This window comes from Manacus candei, unplaced genomic scaffold, assembly GCF_025592945.1.
Source record: "Manacus candei isolate 608988 ecotype Guabito, Panama unplaced genomic scaffold, ASM2559294v1 h1tg000028l, whole genome shotgun sequence".
Lineage (NCBI taxonomy): Eukaryota > Metazoa > Chordata > Aves > Passeriformes > Pipridae > Manacus > Manacus candei.
The window spans coordinates 10,141,404-10,160,123 of NW_026138076.1; the positions used below are offsets into that span (position 1 = coordinate 10,141,404).

Genomic DNA, 18,720 nt, shown 5'->3' on the forward strand with positions numbered 1-18,720 from the left:
TGCTGTCTAATTCTCCACACACCCTTCTTACCACCAAACCAATTTTCCAACCTGTGCAAAGAAGTGTTTGAAGCCACAGCATATTCCCCTGTCATTAATAAGAACTGTAGCTTTTTCTATGAAGGTTAATTTCCCTTCTTTAAGGGGTAACTGGAGCCTGAGCATCCACATGGAGCATACACGTTCAGCACATGTTCTGCGGCTGTTTACAGTAATTGAAAATTGCTCAATATGGATTTCTTTTTCTGGTTGCTTATTTAAAAAATTAGTACAGTTGTGGGGAGAATTAGTTTGGTCATAAGACTTTTCTCTCCTACAGAGGATGGGAATCTTTACCAATTGAAGATAATTTTAGAAAATATATTCACAATCTATGCAAATTAAGTGATACTTGGTGTAGCACAGTCATCCAGTGCCCACAGGTGGTCTGTTTTGGGGGCTGCAGTTCATCAGGGCATAAAAACTGGTGTGGTTTGGTCAATTTTCACAACCACTTCTGAAACTCTGAGCAGCTATAAAGTAGCAAAACCCATTAGAGAGGTGAGCACCAGAGCTAGGCATTATGAATTAGATTCCAAAAGATCTGCCATCTAAATAACAGAAGTCATGCTAAATATTACTTAGCCATGCTAAATAACAGAAGAGGATGCTGGATTTTTGGCTCAATTATAAAAAAATAAAATCAATAGTCATAAAAAATTAAACTCAACTGTCACGTAAGCATTTATCTGTATAAAAGCAAAGTATTTCAGTATGCACAGATTCTGTCTACTTTCCAGAGTAAAAGCATCTTTAAGCTCTGACAGGTAAATAGCTCACTTCATACTAATTTCAGCCTGCCTAAGCTTTTATTCCTGTTTCATATTAAGTCTGGAATCAAGAAATAACCCCAATCATATAGTCAAAACTTACAACCAAACCTGTTGCCAACAGATAATACCATTTCCTTCCCAAACATTACTTTGTCATCCAAATGACCAGCTGTCATTTGTTCTTCTCATCAGTCTATTACGGCACATTTTTCTCTGTTGTAAGATACAGCAGGCTTACTTTATAGTATAAGAATGATAAACCAAAACACCCCTCCAGGTCACTCAGTCACACTCTCTTCTGCCACTATGACTGAACAGCAAATGAGAAATTCTGCAGTATGTAATAAGGCCAATGCATATCACTGCATTTGATCACTTCCAAATCTTCGTTCGCGAAGCCTGGCCATGACCACTGCATTTTCAAACCTCGCTGCTGGGGTCATTGAGGAGGCAAACTTGAAGGCAGTTGGCCAAGCAGAGTAAGAGCTAGTCTAAGAAAAATCTCACAAAGTCAGCCAAAGCAATAGTCGCTGGGAGATCCTACTATAACACAAGAGAGATCAGAGCTCACTTTAGAGAATCATGAAGTCTCCTTTAACAGACTTTTATGCTGCTATTGAGCTCTGAATACATCTGCAGGAAAATGCACTGTGGCCACACCAAAAGAAAAGCAGTTTGCTAACTTACAGAGGGGAAAAAAGAAACAAAATTCACAAACAAAGGCATTAAGGGAACAAAAAAGCGATGTTAGTTTCAAAAGAAATGCTGCAGACAGCCAAAAAACCATCACCCCTAAGCAACATAAAGATTGTTCTGTCCTGACTGCAGACATCAGTGTTACTGTTTCTGATAGTTAATCAGAAAGAGAGTTGTCCTTCTTTATATCTTGCAAGGAATGTACCTGCAGAACAAAGCACAATTCTAACAAGGGAACAATTAGACAATAAACTAGCTGAGGGATTGTACTCACTGACTTTCCTTATAGGCATTAAGTTACCTTGCTCTGCTAACCAGTTGCATACTCAGAGACCTTTTGACAGCTGGACAACTTCTGGGTAACACTCAAATTTTTTGTGTCTTTCCATGGATAAAGGAAAGTCAGAAATTTGGGACTTAATGATAGTACTCAAATAGAGATTATATTGAGAATAATATAAATACAGGGAGTCCTTCTTCAGAAGAACTAAGAATATGTCTTCAAAAAGTTAAGCATGAAAGGTTCTGATTCAGCCATTTTCACCTAGCTGGTTCTACAGGCAACAGTATCTGAAACTTCTTGAACCTTGCACTCTGAGGATGGCTATGATAGTGTCAGAGGGCCAAGGAAAAAAAATCTGAATTCTGTCTGAACACTTTCATTACTAAGCCTGGGTAGCCCAGACAAACAGGCAGTTAGAGGTCCTCAAAGCACAAGGAACAAAATCTTGAACAGTCCAGTTTCCCACAACCCCCAGAAGGCCTTTCTGTAGGCTGAGAGGCATAGATAAGGAAGAACCGCTCAGCTGATGCCGAGAGCTTGTCAGCCCAATTCATTCTTTATCTCAAGGAAAATAAGCTTCAATCTTCACCTTATCTAGAAGACAACTTCTAAGGTTTCTGAGCTCTGTCATAACAGGCGATTGACAAAAACATGGCACCTATTAGGCAGGAGAATGGTCAGATGAAAAATCCTCATGAGATTCCTCTGTCAGTTACTCCAGCAAACCTACTACTGCAACAAACTGGGGTTTTGCAGAGCAGCAGCAAGGTCTTCTAGCAATGTTGTATGTTACACAGCACAGGCAAGCTAGAGGTCTTGACCTCTTTCCAGAATTTTCCACTCTTAGCACACCCCTCTCACCTCTTCTTTTTTTTCCATTTCAAGGAGGTCCCATGTTGAAAAGATCTGAGCAAATACACACATTTATTGTAAGATATAATAAATCTTATCAGCTTGTTCATCTCGTCCCGTGGCAACAGTCAATTATGTTCACTTGATTCAGGCTGGTTTGAAACTGAGCAGAAAGTGTCTCCTGGAAAGCTTGTCTTCACTGACAAACCCCAGAAGCTGATGCAGCCAGGGTTGTTATTCCCCACAAGAAGATGCCTTGAGAAATTTCAAACAATGAGGAAACTGAATGGGCCTCGATTCAGGACTGCACTCTAAGACCCTATGACTAAAATAAAAGTGGTGAGCAAGAAGGCTGCTAGTCCAGGAGCATGATGACAGTGGGGAATACTGTGTTTGGGGGCATTCCTACTTGGGGCATTTACCACTTAGCTGAAAAGGCAAAAGGTCCCAACATAAAAACCCTCTAAAGCGCAATTCATCTCCCTGTAAATGGACCTTATTAGCACAACAGGAGTCCTAGAAGCACAGGGCTGAGCTGCAATTTCACCTGTCATTGGTGAAAGTAAGTTTCAGAGTTTTATTTAATGCAACGGAACGTCTGCTTTTCATAAATTCTGCAGTTAAGATCTCCTTTTCTCCACAAAAGTGCTGCTCACCTTGTACAGAAAGGTAGATAGGAAAAAGCTGCATGGGTAGTGACTTTTTTGGTTGCTTGGGCTTTTTTTTGTCTTGGGGGGTTGAGTTTAGGTTTAAAGCCGAGTTCAGCGCAGGACAGCAGAAGAGGCAGGAGGCCGGGTCCTGGGAGAGCAGGAGCGCGCAGCTCCCAGCAGGGGGAAGTGTCCAGCAGCGGAAAAGATCGAGGAGCACCCCAGATGCAGCGACAGGCAGGGAGCCCCATGCAGGCAGCATCCCGCTGCTGCTGAACCACCACCAACGCACCAGGACACATCCAAAAGAGGTTTTCAGCGCACAGCCATTGCTCTACCCGTCAGAAGGAGCCTTGCCATCCACTGTTTTAGGTTGCCCTTCCTCCTCTGCAAGACTCAAAATGGATATGAAGGAATATAGTCGTGACATCTGGATTTTCTTACTGTGGTATTAATGTTTCCTCTTTAATATTAACATTCCAGAAAGAAAAAGTACTCTAATTTCTGCCATAAATTTTCAGCTCATTCAAGAATAACACTGTCTCAAATTACCTTCTTATAGCAAGCTTTTATAAACTCATGCATGTAAAAAAAAGTTGCGGGTTTTTTTCTAATTAATACCTACAGCCGACATAAAGGAAATACTTTAAAAAGAACTGAAAATATGAAAGAGATCCAAGAACCATCCTCACAAAGTTTAGCTTGTAATTAATTCACTGTTAAAAACAAAAAGAAATATCACTGATATCCTTCAGATGCTTGTTGCCTGGTTAAAAAAACAATTAAACAAAAAAACTCCAAGAGAATAGAATCAACCATTCAAAAAAAGTCTATGTCCCAGCTTTAAGGGAGACTTTATTGTCCTCTTCAGTTCTAATTCTTGTTGCTCTTTTCTTTGCCATACAAGCACAAAAAAATCTTTCATTTGAAATTCACATCATACATTTGATTGTTCAAAGAATACGGCAGTGTGTGTAACAGAAAGCACTGGAACTGCTGTTCCATCATTTCACAGGAAAGGAGGTCAGGGCGGTACAACTCAAAACTGTCTCCCTTTCCCAGTGCAACAAAGCACTCCTCATAGGAGTGGGAGGGACATGGTACCAAAGAAAGGACATATGGAGATCCTGCCTTTGATTGTTCTGACACCCTAACTCTCCTTGTGTTCATTTGCATTGTTACTTGTACCCTTTCAAAGATCAGAACCCCTAGGAGTTTTCTGCCTTACAGTCTTCAAACTTCCTGAGCAACTCCCTGTTTTACTGGTTTAAAAATCAAGTTCCTCAGAAAAGGACTACAAGAGGAATCAGACACAGAAAGAAATTAAGTGACCTGTCCAAGATCACACTGCAAGCTGACAGCAGAACCAGGACTGGAATACAAGTCCCCTCACCTCATGGCCTTCCTTTACTCTCAGGATTGTCCAAGTCCCACCTGCACCAGAAGAGCACTGCATCATCACACTATGCCCAAATGCAGAGGTGCAGCTGAATAGGGCTTTCTTCTCCATCCAGACTGTAGCATTTGTTAAAAGTACTAATTGGTCTAAAACATGAATAACAACCTCAGAACTAAGGAGGACCGGGAGAAGCATGTATTTGCAACTGGTATTAACATCAGACCCTGAAGTTTTACCATTCCATCTTCAGGAATGTCCTAATTTTTAATCAGCTGCCCCCAGAACATCTACTTTTCCACCCCTCACACAAAGACATAAGGAAATACTTGGGGGGTGCTGTGTCTCAAACACTTGGCCTGCATATCAATGCTTTCTGCAAGAGTGGAAAAACAGGCTAGAAATCTCTATTCATCAAGTTCTTGAAATGTGCATAAGGGAATTAAATATTCAGTTTATTCAGCAAAATAGCAGAGCACATCAAAAGTGTTCCTGGGTAATAGAAGAGCAGATTAAAAAAAGAGAAAACACAGATATACAGTTGTCCATGGTGTCATTTAACCCTTTACTTCTTGTTCCCATACACCACAGACCTGTGGCCAAGATTCAAGCATCTGAACCTTAATTTGGGGCTTTAGGGAGCCATGGGGCCTCCACACACCTCAGTTCCCACCTTGTAAGAGATGAAAATTATAAACTTCCATCAAGATAAACTCATTACTGACAGCAGGATGTTTCCACATGCTAAAAAAACAGTCTGAAAAACACAAGATAGGTGCTTTGACAAACAAACGTGACCAAACTGTTATCAAATGTACAGGATGGATTGCTCACAAATACACAGAGCCTGATGTTCATCCAAGCAGACGACTCCTAAAAGCCACTACATGTAGGCTTAAAATCAGAAGCTGAAACTTGGCAGAATTTCCCCAAAAATTCTGTGTGGGTTACCAAAATACAAAGACCAGCAAGAGAACTGTAATTAATTTTTTCAAATCACCTCTACAATTAAGATTTCACTTCTATTATGTGCCATTTGTTTGAAAGGACAGGATGGCTACTGCTTTTCTAAATCAGAAATCAACAGTTCTGATTAGGAGTGGATGTCTTTAGATTAATGTCTATGACCTGTTTCTTTTCTGTTACATACATCCATCTGTATATAAAAATGAATAAAATATGTTGACACAATTCTCAAAGAGCATAACTACTGACAGTCACACTGGAACAGCAACATCTCAGTGACTACAGCAGGACAAACAATTACTCTGTAAGATTTTTGAGGCTAATAAGACTAATAAAACAAAGAACTCTAGAATGTTTTTTCTTTTAAGAAACTCCCTTCCTCACAAAGAGGACACCTTCAAAGTACAGTTACTCCAGCAGCATATGGCATTTACATTTTCATCTAAATCTTTAAAAAAGCCCATTATTTCCTTAGATTTTAGAAAAGAACCCTGCTTTATTTCACCACACCAATCATAAATTATTCATTAATTCTGTTTGCTAACTCTGTAACTGAGCCCAGATGTTTCTGCTGGAGTGGCATTCCACAAGAAAAGTTAAATATAGTAAGCTGTGTGGAAGGACCAGACTCTCTCTCTCTCTGTCTCTCTCTCTGCCCCCTCACCAAAGCATGTTCAAATACTACTTGAGAGAAAACAATGAAAACATTACAAAAATATTCTGAATATGTGAGTCTGAAATGCCACAGTCTGATCGCAAAATTTCATGTAGAAGAGCCTCACACATTCCACTTGGGTGTAACTGAAGTTACCGCTCCTGTTCCTGGGAAAGGTGCTGGCACGTTCACTAATCAGAGTAAAGAGAAAATTTACAAGCAGAGGAAGACTACTTGCCACGCATCATTTACAAATATAAATCAAGACTTAAGTTTTCAATTACAAGTAACACTTCTGAGCCAGCTACCAATGGCAATAACCATGCTTATGAGGAATTGAGAGCATCCTATGGAATTTCTTACAGAATTGACACAGAAACTTACTGGTGGGAATTTTTAATCCCTTTCAGTGCTTCAGAAGAACAATCATTTTACACTAGCAAAGACGATTAATGTTGGTGTTTATAATCCAACACTGAGAATACAGATCTGTTGAACAGAATGACAACTACCCACCTTCAGCCACGTGTTCAGCCACTGTTACAGTTTCTATTACTCATCATCAATAATCTTAAACTAGTTTGGAAATGCCTATTTTAAACTATAAACTGTTCCTGTTAATTACATAGTTGGAGAAAAAGTAAAACACAGGTTGAACATCACAGAGCCATTTTCTTTGGAATCTGGAGACTATTTTAAGGCCTTCTACTCTTCTTCAGTTGTGAACAATTATCACAAGAGAGATTTTCAAAGGCCATCTAGTCCCTTTGGTCTGCTCCAAGGCAAGATTAAATCAGTATTTGCCTAATCTGTTCTTAAAAATTTCCAGTGCAACAGATTCTGTAACGTGACTTTGCAAATGGAGAGTATTTTGGGGAAGCTGTTATAGACTGGTATGGTAATGGCACCACTGCTTTGCTACCAGGTGTCAGCTGCTGTCATCCAAATTTGCCACACTTGCATCTTGCAGCCAAATCCTGTTGTTCTTTAAGCAGCTGTGTCCATAGAAGACTTTGCAAAATATATTAAGTCTAAATGTACTGTTAACACAGGGCACCTTCCCATGAGCCAGTAAATATACAAACAAACCTTTGTGAATATATATAAATATATATATACACTATTAGCCGCCTTAGAACACAATAAAACTCTGTTGGCTATTCCTGAAAACATGAATATATGACTGAAGTCATAATTTCACCATGGGAAGGCATACCAGTACTACTTTTAGACTCGTCAGTGTTAAAAAACAATGGAGTGATAGCATAGGTCAACAATCTCAGAGCAATAAATATCTATTTTTTTCCCTAGCTCATGCTGTTAAAATTTTCTTTATTTCTGGTAGCTACTCAAAGTTAGCACAAACAGCTACCACAGTGTTCTACCATGGACAACGACCTCTTCATTTTTCTGCATAGACAAATCTTAAGGACATCTCACTTCTACTTCAGGGACTGGCTGAAAAGCAGAGAGTGAGAAGAAAACCAGAATAAATTTTATTTAATTTAGGGACCCCAGTAGCAACTTACCACTGAGTCCACCTCTATGAGGAAATGTTTCCTCTCCAACTCCTGCAGAAGAAGTGAGTTACACAATATGAAACCTAGAAACTGGACCCAGTTACAGCATGTATGGGAGATGGAAGGTGACAAAGGATCTGGAGGCTCTCAGAAAATAATGTGTGTAATGTTGACACAGTGGAAATCTGAAATCTTTGCAGAGTGGGGGGCAGGGAGAAGGAGAGAGGGGAGAGGAGTAGAGTGCAGGTGTGAAACACCAAAAGGAGTCAAATCTGAAGAACGGAAACTATATTAGATAGCCTATCTTGAAAAACCATTTTCTAACATATGAGGAGAACATTATAGCAAAAGAGAAAGAACTTTTAATCTCCTTTGCACTTCATTAATTTCTAGAGCACTACTGAGCAAATTTTTTTTTGTGGAGTAAAACCAGAATCAGGTGCATTTTCCTGTTTATGCATAATAACAGAAGCTGCAGGAAAGTTTCAGATTGGACAACTAAATTTGGAAAGTGAAACATAAAATCTGATGCACTTTGCTAGTAAAGTCTTAGCTACAGATTATACATAGCTAAATACAATTGTTTGAACTTACTGGTTTTGGATTGTCCTTGTTTAAGTTAAAATCAGGCCCTTATGAAGTTGCCTGTATACCTAAATTTGTGCCTTATTATCCTTCTTCACAGGTACTGTGCTTGAAAAATGGGAATAAAACCTTAAATTAACTGGTAGTCTAACAAAAATTTAGCATGCAGCTCACACTATAATCATAAACAGGCTTATGAGAAAAGGAAGTCATAATTAAGACCTACCTGTTTGCATAACCTGTTACTTAGGCAGAAAAAGAAATGTCACAAGGGAAATTCTTAGTGTTTATTCTGTACTGATTTCTACTACAGTAATCTACAGAAATTTAAACAACCCAAATCTAAAAGGTCTTGAGATTCTCCCACTTTTGGAAGTCTTATCTGGCCTGGTCACCTAATGCACACATACAGATGATTACATTCCAGCAGAATTACGACCAGATGGTGTTTTGCTGTAAGCCTGACTGGCTTTTTTTTGGTTTGGTTTTTTTTTGTTGTTGTTGTTTATTTTGGTAGGTTGGTTTTTTTAAGACTTGTTCTCTTGTTCATTTTTTCAAAGACAGATAAGAAACACATTTGACATTTTAAAAAAAGAAATAAGAAAAGAATGTTTACTTTGGTTGTGCTAAGCAGCCAGGTGCTATAATACTGTAAGTTTCATCTGTAGTCTGCAGTGTTGTAAGTTCCACCATGTTAACCATCACATCAGTCTTGTGGCCGGGAAGCTTGGGAAGCACAGAAAGTATCTTCTCTGCAAGATTGTCACCATGATGACCAACTGCTCCTGGGGAAAAAACAAACAAACAAACAAACAAACAAAAAACTAGGTGCATAAATAGGAAAAAAAACCTAATCAAACACAAGGAATTGAAAACAAAATAATAACCACGTTTTGGGGAGAACAATGCTGGTATTCATAACATCAAGAATCACGCTTACCTTTTCAAAGATATTTTGCTACAAAAGTAAAATTCATTTCTGGAATGTGTGAAGTTACAAGCACTTATAACATTTCAGAAGAATTAATTTAAAAAGCACAAACTAGACTTAGTTTTACAGCTGTCAGATATTCACTGATTTTGCACTTAGACATGAAAAACATTTTTCTTTGCCTAAGGAGTTGTTAGATAATACTTGCAATAGTTACTAAAACAAGCAGTCAAACATTTATCTATACACTATATGCACACTATACTTTTCTACCTAAACTAATAGTACTGTGCTTAAATGAAACGTTTGCAAGTTGCATAAATAGCTACCCAGACAGGCTAGCCTGATATTAAAATAAACAATTACCAATGGTATGTCACCATCAAGATCATCACTTCTATATGGACTGAGGGCAGCTCAGGTGAAACAAACATGAAATAACTAAACCAACCCAAGTTACAGAGTATACATTGTCAATCTGGCCATGTTCCAAGAGAAACTCTGAATTCCAGCTGGCATGTTTTCTCCAATTTTCCTGATTTCAAACACACATGCTTTTTTTTCCGTTCATGAACTCAACACAGGTGCTACAACCAACTTATAAAATGTTAGGACGACTGTGAGCCAAGTTAAAGCAGAAAAACATGACACACACTACAGATAAAAAAGTCAAGAGAGGGGGACCAGAAACCTTATTGCCTTTAGGTCAGAGACAAGTTGAAGGTCTTTGTATTCTGCCACTTAATCTACAGTTCAGCCATCAACACAGGGCTGGACAGCAGTGCTGAGCTTAGTATTGTTCTGGCTTTAAACAGAAAAACAGGAACTTCTGAAGCACCACTGAGCAGCAGGAGAAAGATCTTTCAGGCTACGGTCCCACTCAATCGAAGTCCATCCGCATGGCACCCTATCTGCTTTTATCTTTTCATAGTTTCCAAAGGCAGAGGAGGTCTGTTACAACAGCTGAAGTAGCTTCACATGCTCCATAAATTCAAACAAGGCCCTTACATCAAAAACATTTATAACGTCAGATTATTAACTGCTCTTGAATAAGCAGAAGACTGTCTCCAGTGATTCTACAGCAACCAGGTATCCATGCTGTAAAACATGGTTTTCCATGGTTTATCCACTATTGTGAATTGTAGAAGAAGTTGAAAATAGAAGCAAGGATGAAAAAGGAGGAGAAAAATAACGTCAAACTCTGTGCTGGCAATGCCTTTATCCAAAGAAGGCAAGAAAGGCACACGTGTTCAGCATGTGGTGGTACCGCAGTGTGGGCACCTAAACGCTCAGCTGGATTACTATTTATGTCACCAAAGACTCAGTGAACAGTCACAGAATGACAACTTTCTTCTCTACCATCCCCAGCCAGATTTAGATCACTGAAGTACAGATGAAATGAGCTGTGTTGTCTTTGTGACTTCCTAAGCCATCTTGCTCTCTAAAATCCCTACATTCTTCTTACCAGGTCAGTCACTTGTACGCCACACTGCAACACTCACCAAGTTACACAGGGAAAACAAACAGTAACCATCCCAACCTCCTCCCCCATATGCTGGAAGCAATGTCTATCTCTCCATACATGCTGCATCCAAGCAACATTTAGCTACATAAGACATTTGGATAAACTAGAAACACCTTGAATGCAAATGAAACCACATTAATTATTAACATTCCTCCTTTCTTCCTGGCATATAGGGAATTCACAGCATACTCAAGTTGATTCAGTCTCTTTCCCACAACCAATACTCCTCGGTAGTAAAATAAATTTTTAATCATCAAATAAATCATAAAACATCTCCTGGAGGTTTTAAAAATCACTGTCACCCCTGACCAAATACACCAATTAATCAAGACTGAAAAGACAGTCAAAACTCAAAAGATCAGGACAGGAAATCACAGGGAGTCACTTTCCAATTGCACTGTGACTTCAGCAGGGTGCATGGGAGTGGTTTCTATGCTCTCTGCTCATCACTTCAGAGGACAGCCACTCAGCAGCTTCTCATGGCCACCAGCACTCAAGGCAAGCAATGCTTTTTAATGCTGACAACGTGCAAACAGATCAGGCATTAAAGTGACATGGAGAAGTTATCTGACCACTGCAAAATAGGATTCTTCATGACAGGCAACATCAGCCTTCAGGATACAGGAAATCTTATGTATCATGCTGTTCTAATTTCACTTTTTCTTCTCATTAAGAGTTACAAACTGAAATATGTGACATTTTAGATAAGTTGTAGCTGGCACAATTGGCAAAGTCGACCAACTGATTCTATAACAGCAGCCAGGAACTCATTAACTGCACTCACTACTTCCCCCAGAAAGGCATCACTGACAGAAATACTAGAAAATATTTTCTTAAGCTCATTATGAGCTCCATGTCATACCACTTGTGCTCCAATTCTTATGTTCTCATACTAGCTCTACTGACTGGTTCAAAACCAAACCAAACCAAAAAAATAGCACATTTAAGGAACAACTGCATACCACATAAGCAACATGAGAGCTTGGGCAACGGGAAGACTCTAAAGTCAGTTGCTAAACATGAGGAGTTTGATTTAGAAAGCAGTTCTGCTACAAAGGTGTTGCTCATTAGCTAACAACTAATGCAGCTAATTTCTACTGGGGGCTTTTCCTTCAAAGAAAGTTTCAATACAGTGTGCACTGTAACAGTATGCAAGGCATATCTTGGCCTACTATCAAGCTTTTCTAACGTCTGCTGTTTTACCTGCTTTACAGACTAGTTCAGGATGGGTAATTATGGAAAGATACACGGACCAACCCATCCCAGTTTTCATGATGTTTCAACACTGTACACTCACCCAATGCTTTTCTGAATAAGATCATCACTAGGAAGATTTTACAATAAAGAAGTCTAGTGGGACAATTCCTCTGATGCAACTTTCTTAAGCAATACATCACCTCTGCGAGAATAGTTTAAAATATCAGAAGGCAGAAATGCTCACACCTGTTCCCTTGAAAGAAGATAGATATTTGAGACTCCAGTTCCTTATCAATGTTTTGACATATTCTTTAATCCAGTGTTAGTTGAAGATGACTTTGCTAACCAGTGCTGGAAAGCAGTCTATATGTTCCCAGGAACCATTGTGCAGCATTAAAGGCAAACTAGAACACCCTTCTACCTTGCCAAAAGACAGATTCTACATTCTCCTTCATACACATGAAAGAACATCAAAGTAGTCATTACCCATCCCACTATGCTGACTACTGAATCTTACAACAATCAATAAAAAAGCACCCCAACTCCTCCCTCCTCCAAAAATACAATTTGCAGTCCAGCAGTAGGAGCACAGAAGTCTGCAACCAAGCACAGCAGCATCAGACTACTGCCATAAAAATATGATAGATTCCCCATCCCTCACAGACAGGTATTGCAACATACGTAAAGAGCAGCAAATTTGGAGATAAAAAACACTTAAGCATCTGTTCAAGGTTTGTGTAATTTCTAGGTGTCCTGCACTGACCTAGTCATCTGCAGTTTTCTTTAAACAGGGAAAACTCATTCCATTTATTTGCTTATCTGTGTAAAGCCTCTATAACAAGTTGAAGATCTTAAGCATTTAGAAACCTGTTACAAAAATTTGTGTGCCTATTCTGTGATAGCCAAATCTTTACAAACCATGCCACAGCAAAGGCTGTACTCGGACCTGCAGTACTGAGTGTCCACACTACTTTCACCTGGCATTACTCTTCATACCTGCAGTCTCAACCTCAAGTAACCGTAATAATTTAAGCATCAGTTGCCTTCTGTGTCAAAGCCCCAGCCTGGTTTAAAAAAAGGGGACTACTGCACTCCACAGGTCTCAGTATTTATGTTTCCAAAGCCTTCGCTTGGATGGTAAAGAAGAAAAAAACCATGGGTTTGTTTTCTCTAGAAAGACTTTAGTGTCAATTCACCAATGCATCAACCTGGAAGATGCTGCAAACAAAAAGAGCATTAGTAAAGCACTCCACATTAAGAACATGACAAATATAATGAAAGAAATAGACAATTAAAAACAATTTAGAACAAAAATAATCAAAGAGATTAGTCAGAACCAGACTTTACCAGAAAAGCACATTAGGCTTCACTGTCATCCTCCACTATGAATGGGATCATGCAGTAGAACGATTAAAGCACCTTCTTGTCACTGTGGCTGCTCCCAGGAACTGAAAGGAAATGGTACCTGCACTTCATTCATGAACCTGAATTGTGCTTTTTGTATCTGTTAAAACACTGACAACATTACAACCAGTGCAGGGGAGTGACGTGGAGAAGATGCCTGGCTGACAGTGAGGGAGATGATACATTAAGTTAAACACAAGTTGGCTGTGGAGAAACATGCCTGTGACTTTGACAGACACATGCAAAAGTGCTAAAGATAATAAAAGTGCTGCTGGTGACAGCACTGAAACATCCAACTTCAAGAACACCTATACAAAAATCATTATTCAAAACTATACAATAACTGCACAGGCACCCCCTGCAATTCATTATTCTCTGTCTTTTGCTCACTATATTGGATTTCAGAATCACCTGCACATACCACTGGGTGAGACCCTGTGCTTACAACAGGCCACATTCCAAATGCTGCAAACCTCAAAGAGACTGGAAAGAGAAATGTGTCAAGCTGTTCTGAACACCAATATCTGAAAGATACCAATGAGCTTAACAAATGAAAACAGAAACCTGGAATGCTGCAAAAACTACTTCATAAGAGGTGTGAATGTTGGCAAGGTGGTAACTAAGAAACATGTGGAACGAGAGTAGAGTTACAATATGGTACCACAATGCAAATCTTTAGGGGTGCAAATATTAAGGAGATAAAAAACCAGGAATTAAAGTGCCAAAGTTAGCTCTGACTTTAATGAGTGTCACTTATCATGGTGCCCTTCTAGCTGGAAGGATTTATTGTGCTTTTTAAAGCAAAAGTAGTGGACCTTAAAATAATAAGTAGGCAAACAAAAGCAGCACTACACATGCATACGGATCAGGGACACCAAGAACAAAGTTTTATACAATCAGAATTCAAGAAGTGAGCACAAAGTACTAAACATGCAATCTCCCCAGGGCATAAAAACACATGTCCCACCTTCTGGGGAACATAATCTTCACCCAGAAGATTCTACACTGCAGGGGTGGGTAGAATCCCTGTCATCCCCAGTTGAAGCCATGCCCTTTCAGTGAGGGCAGTAAAGGTCATAAAAATAAATTCCCTGTTAGAGCTCAGCTGAATGTTATACCACACAGGACAAAAATGAGAATTAATTATCTTAATTCTGTATTTTCCTCTCTACTCAGTAAATACAGCATACATAAGCAATGCTGAACATAAACAAATATATTATAAAAAGTATTCAAGAGAGCTCAATCCAAATTTTAGAGTAATCACTCAGAAGAGATTCTTTGCTTCATGGAACCTAGAAAGCTAACCTAGTCAGTCAGATGCCTTCTCATTTTTTGGATAGAAAAATGTGCCATGTTACATGTGACTATATTTTTTTTAATAATTGTCACAATAACATAGTTTCTTGACACTGGCACCAGAGGTTCTTTATCAAAATGTACTTAATACTTTTTTAGTATGTTCTTTAAAACAGAAAGTTATTAATATTTAAGTAACAGTGCTTTCTCTTAGTTCAGTAGTTTTGCAATTGCAGTACCAGAAAAAAGCATTTTTGACATATTTTGATTTGTGCTATTAGAAATCTACTGGTATTACTGAAACTTATTTGTTATTCTACTTTAACATCTTATTTGCTCTAGATAGGAATGCAACGTGAGCCAAAAACCAGACATCTGTTATTGGAACTCCTTTACACATCATCTAGAGATACCTAAAGCTGTATTCTATCCAGGTCTTTGAGTTAGAAAATACTGATAGACTGAACAGGCTTCCGATAGTGATTCAAAGTCACCTTCTTCAAAGCAGTAGCCTTAATCAGAAAAGTACTACTTAATCAGAAAGTAGTCCAGCACCTACTCCTAATGAACTTCCAAGTTTCCATGGAAGTTCTTGGAATATGAAAAGCATTCTCATAATTCATGGATACATACCCATTGCTCATTTCTGCAGCCCACATGTTGGACAAGATTCAGGTATAAATAAGACACAAATCAAATCCAAAATCTTGCATCTTTATAGAGGGAAGATTTAAAAAGTTATTTGAAATGAGCTCCAAATTAGAAAGTCTGCCTCAAAGGCTTCCATCTGTACCAAGCTGTTATTTGAAAAGCAAAATTACTTATTTTTACACTGCTGACTGCAAATACATATCATTGCTTGAAAAAAAGATCCAGTGGCCCAGTTGCCAATACCAAGCCATAAATTTGCAGATAGGAAGCTTCCGCCTTTACAAAGTGTAAGGCTGAAACTCAACAGACTCATTCACCTGAAGGCCAAGAAGTGGAATCAGAGGTAGGGGGCTAGGAAAGTCAGTATATAAAAAGCTGAATATGTCTAAGAAAAATAGGGTCTCAGGTACAACTTAATTCTGCCATTTCCCACTTCTTTAAAACTGATTTCACAGTTTAAACGCTGGGAGGGTTGTATATTTTTTACTGTACAGTTTTTTAGCAAACCATGAAACAAATCTCATTGTGTGGCACTAAATTCAGGTCCATATAGTGCTTTACATCTGAAACGCAATAAATTTTTCTTCCTTCCGTTTGCACTGTACTTGATGGCAAGAGTATCACGTCCAAAGGAATATTTCAGGGAAACTGCCAGCGAATTCTGGAGACATTTGTTGGTAATGAAAGAATGGTTGCATGAAGGGATCTCAATTTCAGTTACAGGTAGTGAGAAGAACAGAATCCTAAAAAGCTAAATCCTGTAATTTCTCATCCTTACTCCGAGAGCTCTGCTGTTCCCCCTCCAAAGCTGCACCACCGCAGCCCCGCTGTTATCACTCAAAAATCTTCTCCTACTGAAGTACTATATTCCACACTTCCTCTCCCAGGTTTAAGCTGGTACCAATTATCTCTCTTCATGCCTCCTTGTTATGCAGCTCCCTATCATCCCACATCTGGTTCTTCTGCTTGTTTTTAATTCTTCTCACAACTCGAGTGCATAAATCCTTGCCTAGTTCCCACCCCAAACAGGCACTCTTCTCAGTTTCCTTTCAAGGCTCCTCATTCAAGTGCACTCTCCTGCAGCCTTCAAAGCAATCTTCTAAACCTCAGCACAGCACTAACTGCCCAGATCCATAGCTGCTCTTGAGCACATTGTTGACAGCTATGAACCCCACAGCAGTGCAAGGAGACACACAGGTAGAATTATGGGAGAAAAAAAAGATAGAAGAAAATTCAGAAAGAGATGAGCTGCAGGTTCAACATTGTACCAAGCATTTGCTATGGGATATGTGGTGGCAAAAAACTGTGACCTGAATTACTGACTACAGATAACATAAACAGAACCAGGCCCACACACTGCCTGTGTCAGCAGGAGTTAGGTATGATGGGATAGTGAATGTAGTCACTCCTGTACCAACAAACACACAGACAGGGACACAACCAGGCAAACAGATATAGCTACAGGTATACAGAGATGTATATCTGCTTGGACAGGTATAATGCTACGAGTGACACGCAGATACACTAGGAAATGCTTCACAGCAATCCATAAGGCTGCATCTGAAACATGCAGACCATTTCCTTCAGTCCTTGGGGTGACACAAAGGCACAGTTAAGGTCTCTAGTTTGAAGCAAAGTGGAAGTGCCAGAAACAAACAGGTTTCCAGCAGAGCCTTCTGATTCACTCTTGGTTTTCACGACCCACTGGGGTGCAAGGATGTGCAAGCAACCACCGTGGCCATGGTGTCAAACATGTTCCCAGGCCACCAAAACAATCTGACACCCTCCTGGTGGGGTGTGTGTGGGCCTGCAGGGATGACAGCTACCAACCCAGCAGTGGATGTCTTACCAGCGAGGTCCAACGTCCTGTCCACAAAGACGACAGAGGCCTTGTTGGTGGCCGTCCTCCTCCTGTTCCTGGCTGGGGCGTAGCCTGCCAGCTCAGCGGCGACGATCCTGCTGAGGGCCCCCACGGCGAAGCTCTCCTCTCGCAGGCCCAGGGCGGAGAACAGAGCGTCCAGGTCGCCCACCAGGGTCCGCACGGCCGCCCGCAACTCGGCGGGCAGCGCACCCAGCCCGACCTCCGCGGGGCCGGGGCCACCAAGGCCGGGCAGCGGCGGGAGGAGCGCCGCCAGGGCGGGTAGCAGGCAAAGTTCCGCCGAGACGGGTGCCAGGAGCGGCGGGCCCCGCAGCACGACCTCAGCGTGGCCCCCCTCGCCCATCCAGCGCCGCAAGGTCTCCTCCAGCTCGGTCGGCCCGTCACCCTCCGCCTCGCCGCCGCACACCAGCACGCAGTGCTGCACGGCGCCCTGCCCCAGCACGGTGCGCACCGCGGCCGCCGCGCCGCCCCGCAGCGCCCCGCTCAGCACGAACACGACGCGGGCCGCGCCAGCCGCCACCGCCGCCTCCGAGGACAGCGCCCCGATAGCCAGCGCCCCGGCCGCCAGCAGCTCGCCTGCCCCGCCGCCCCAGTGCAGCGCCTCGGCGGCCGGCGCGTCCAGCAGGACGGCGGCGCGGTGCGCCCGGGCCAGCGCGGGCTCCCAGGCCCGGCGGCTCAGGCGCCGCAGCAGCTCCGACCCCGCCATGGCCGTGACAGCACAACACGCCCCACGTGCCCGGTGCGCCGCGGGCGCCGCGCGATGACGCAGCGAGCGCGGGTTGGCTGAGGGCGGGGCCGGCCCCGCCCACCGCCGGGTCGTGCGGGGTCTGTGGGCAAGGCTGGGGGTCTTCAGGGTCCGGTCTTTGCTACGCCGCGAAAACAACCGCCTTGCTGGCATTTACAGCACTGGAAGGGTGGAACTTTCATCACTGTTCCCTGTCACAGGATTCCGTGTTTCTTGCTGCTGTTAACAAATGCACTGGTTGAGGTACTGACGAGGAGTGTTCTCTTTCAAGAAGTGCAACTTTTATGATATACAGTTGGAGACGTGACAAACTAGTCTAATTCCTTTTCTCCTTTTAAAAGCCCTTTATCTCAAAAGCAGTTTCAAAGCTAACTATCAAAAACGACATAACAAGGACCCACAGTTTCTTCTCCCCAGAAAACTGAAGGCTCGGTTCCAAACTTGTGTTCTACGCGGTATTTCACTTGGGCAACTTCCTTAGTACAGAGTGAGGACGATACCTCTGGCACAGTAGGATTATCAGCATTAACAAAGAGATAAAATACTTAATTAGTTCATCCTCCCCATCTTAACTGGTCTTCTTAGGTCTCCCACAGGTTCAGCTGTTTGCAGAACACTGAAAAACACGAGTAATGCAGAACCACCAGATTTCCAGTAATTAAATCACATCCTCTCCT

The 18,720-nt window shown here is 41.3% G+C and overlaps 1 protein-coding gene across 1 annotated transcript in view; it reads right to left on the bottom strand.

Annotated features, from left to right (window-relative positions):
• The window catches only part of SCFD2 (sec1 family domain containing 2), a 188,761-nt gene extending 170,742 nt beyond the window's left edge, over nucleotides 1-18,019 (bottom strand). The window contains exons 1-2 of the mRNA XM_051790383.1: nucleotides 17,269-18,019; nucleotides 9,029-9,197 (exon numbers count right to left, since the gene is read on the bottom strand). Coding sequence (XP_051646343.1) covers nucleotides 9,029-9,197; nucleotides 17,269-18,004 — 905 coding nt within the window. The 5' untranslated portion in view covers nucleotides 18,005-18,019. The remainder of the gene's footprint in view (nucleotides 1-9,028; nucleotides 9,198-17,268) is intronic.
• Nucleotides 18,020-18,720: the final 701 nt, after the last annotated feature.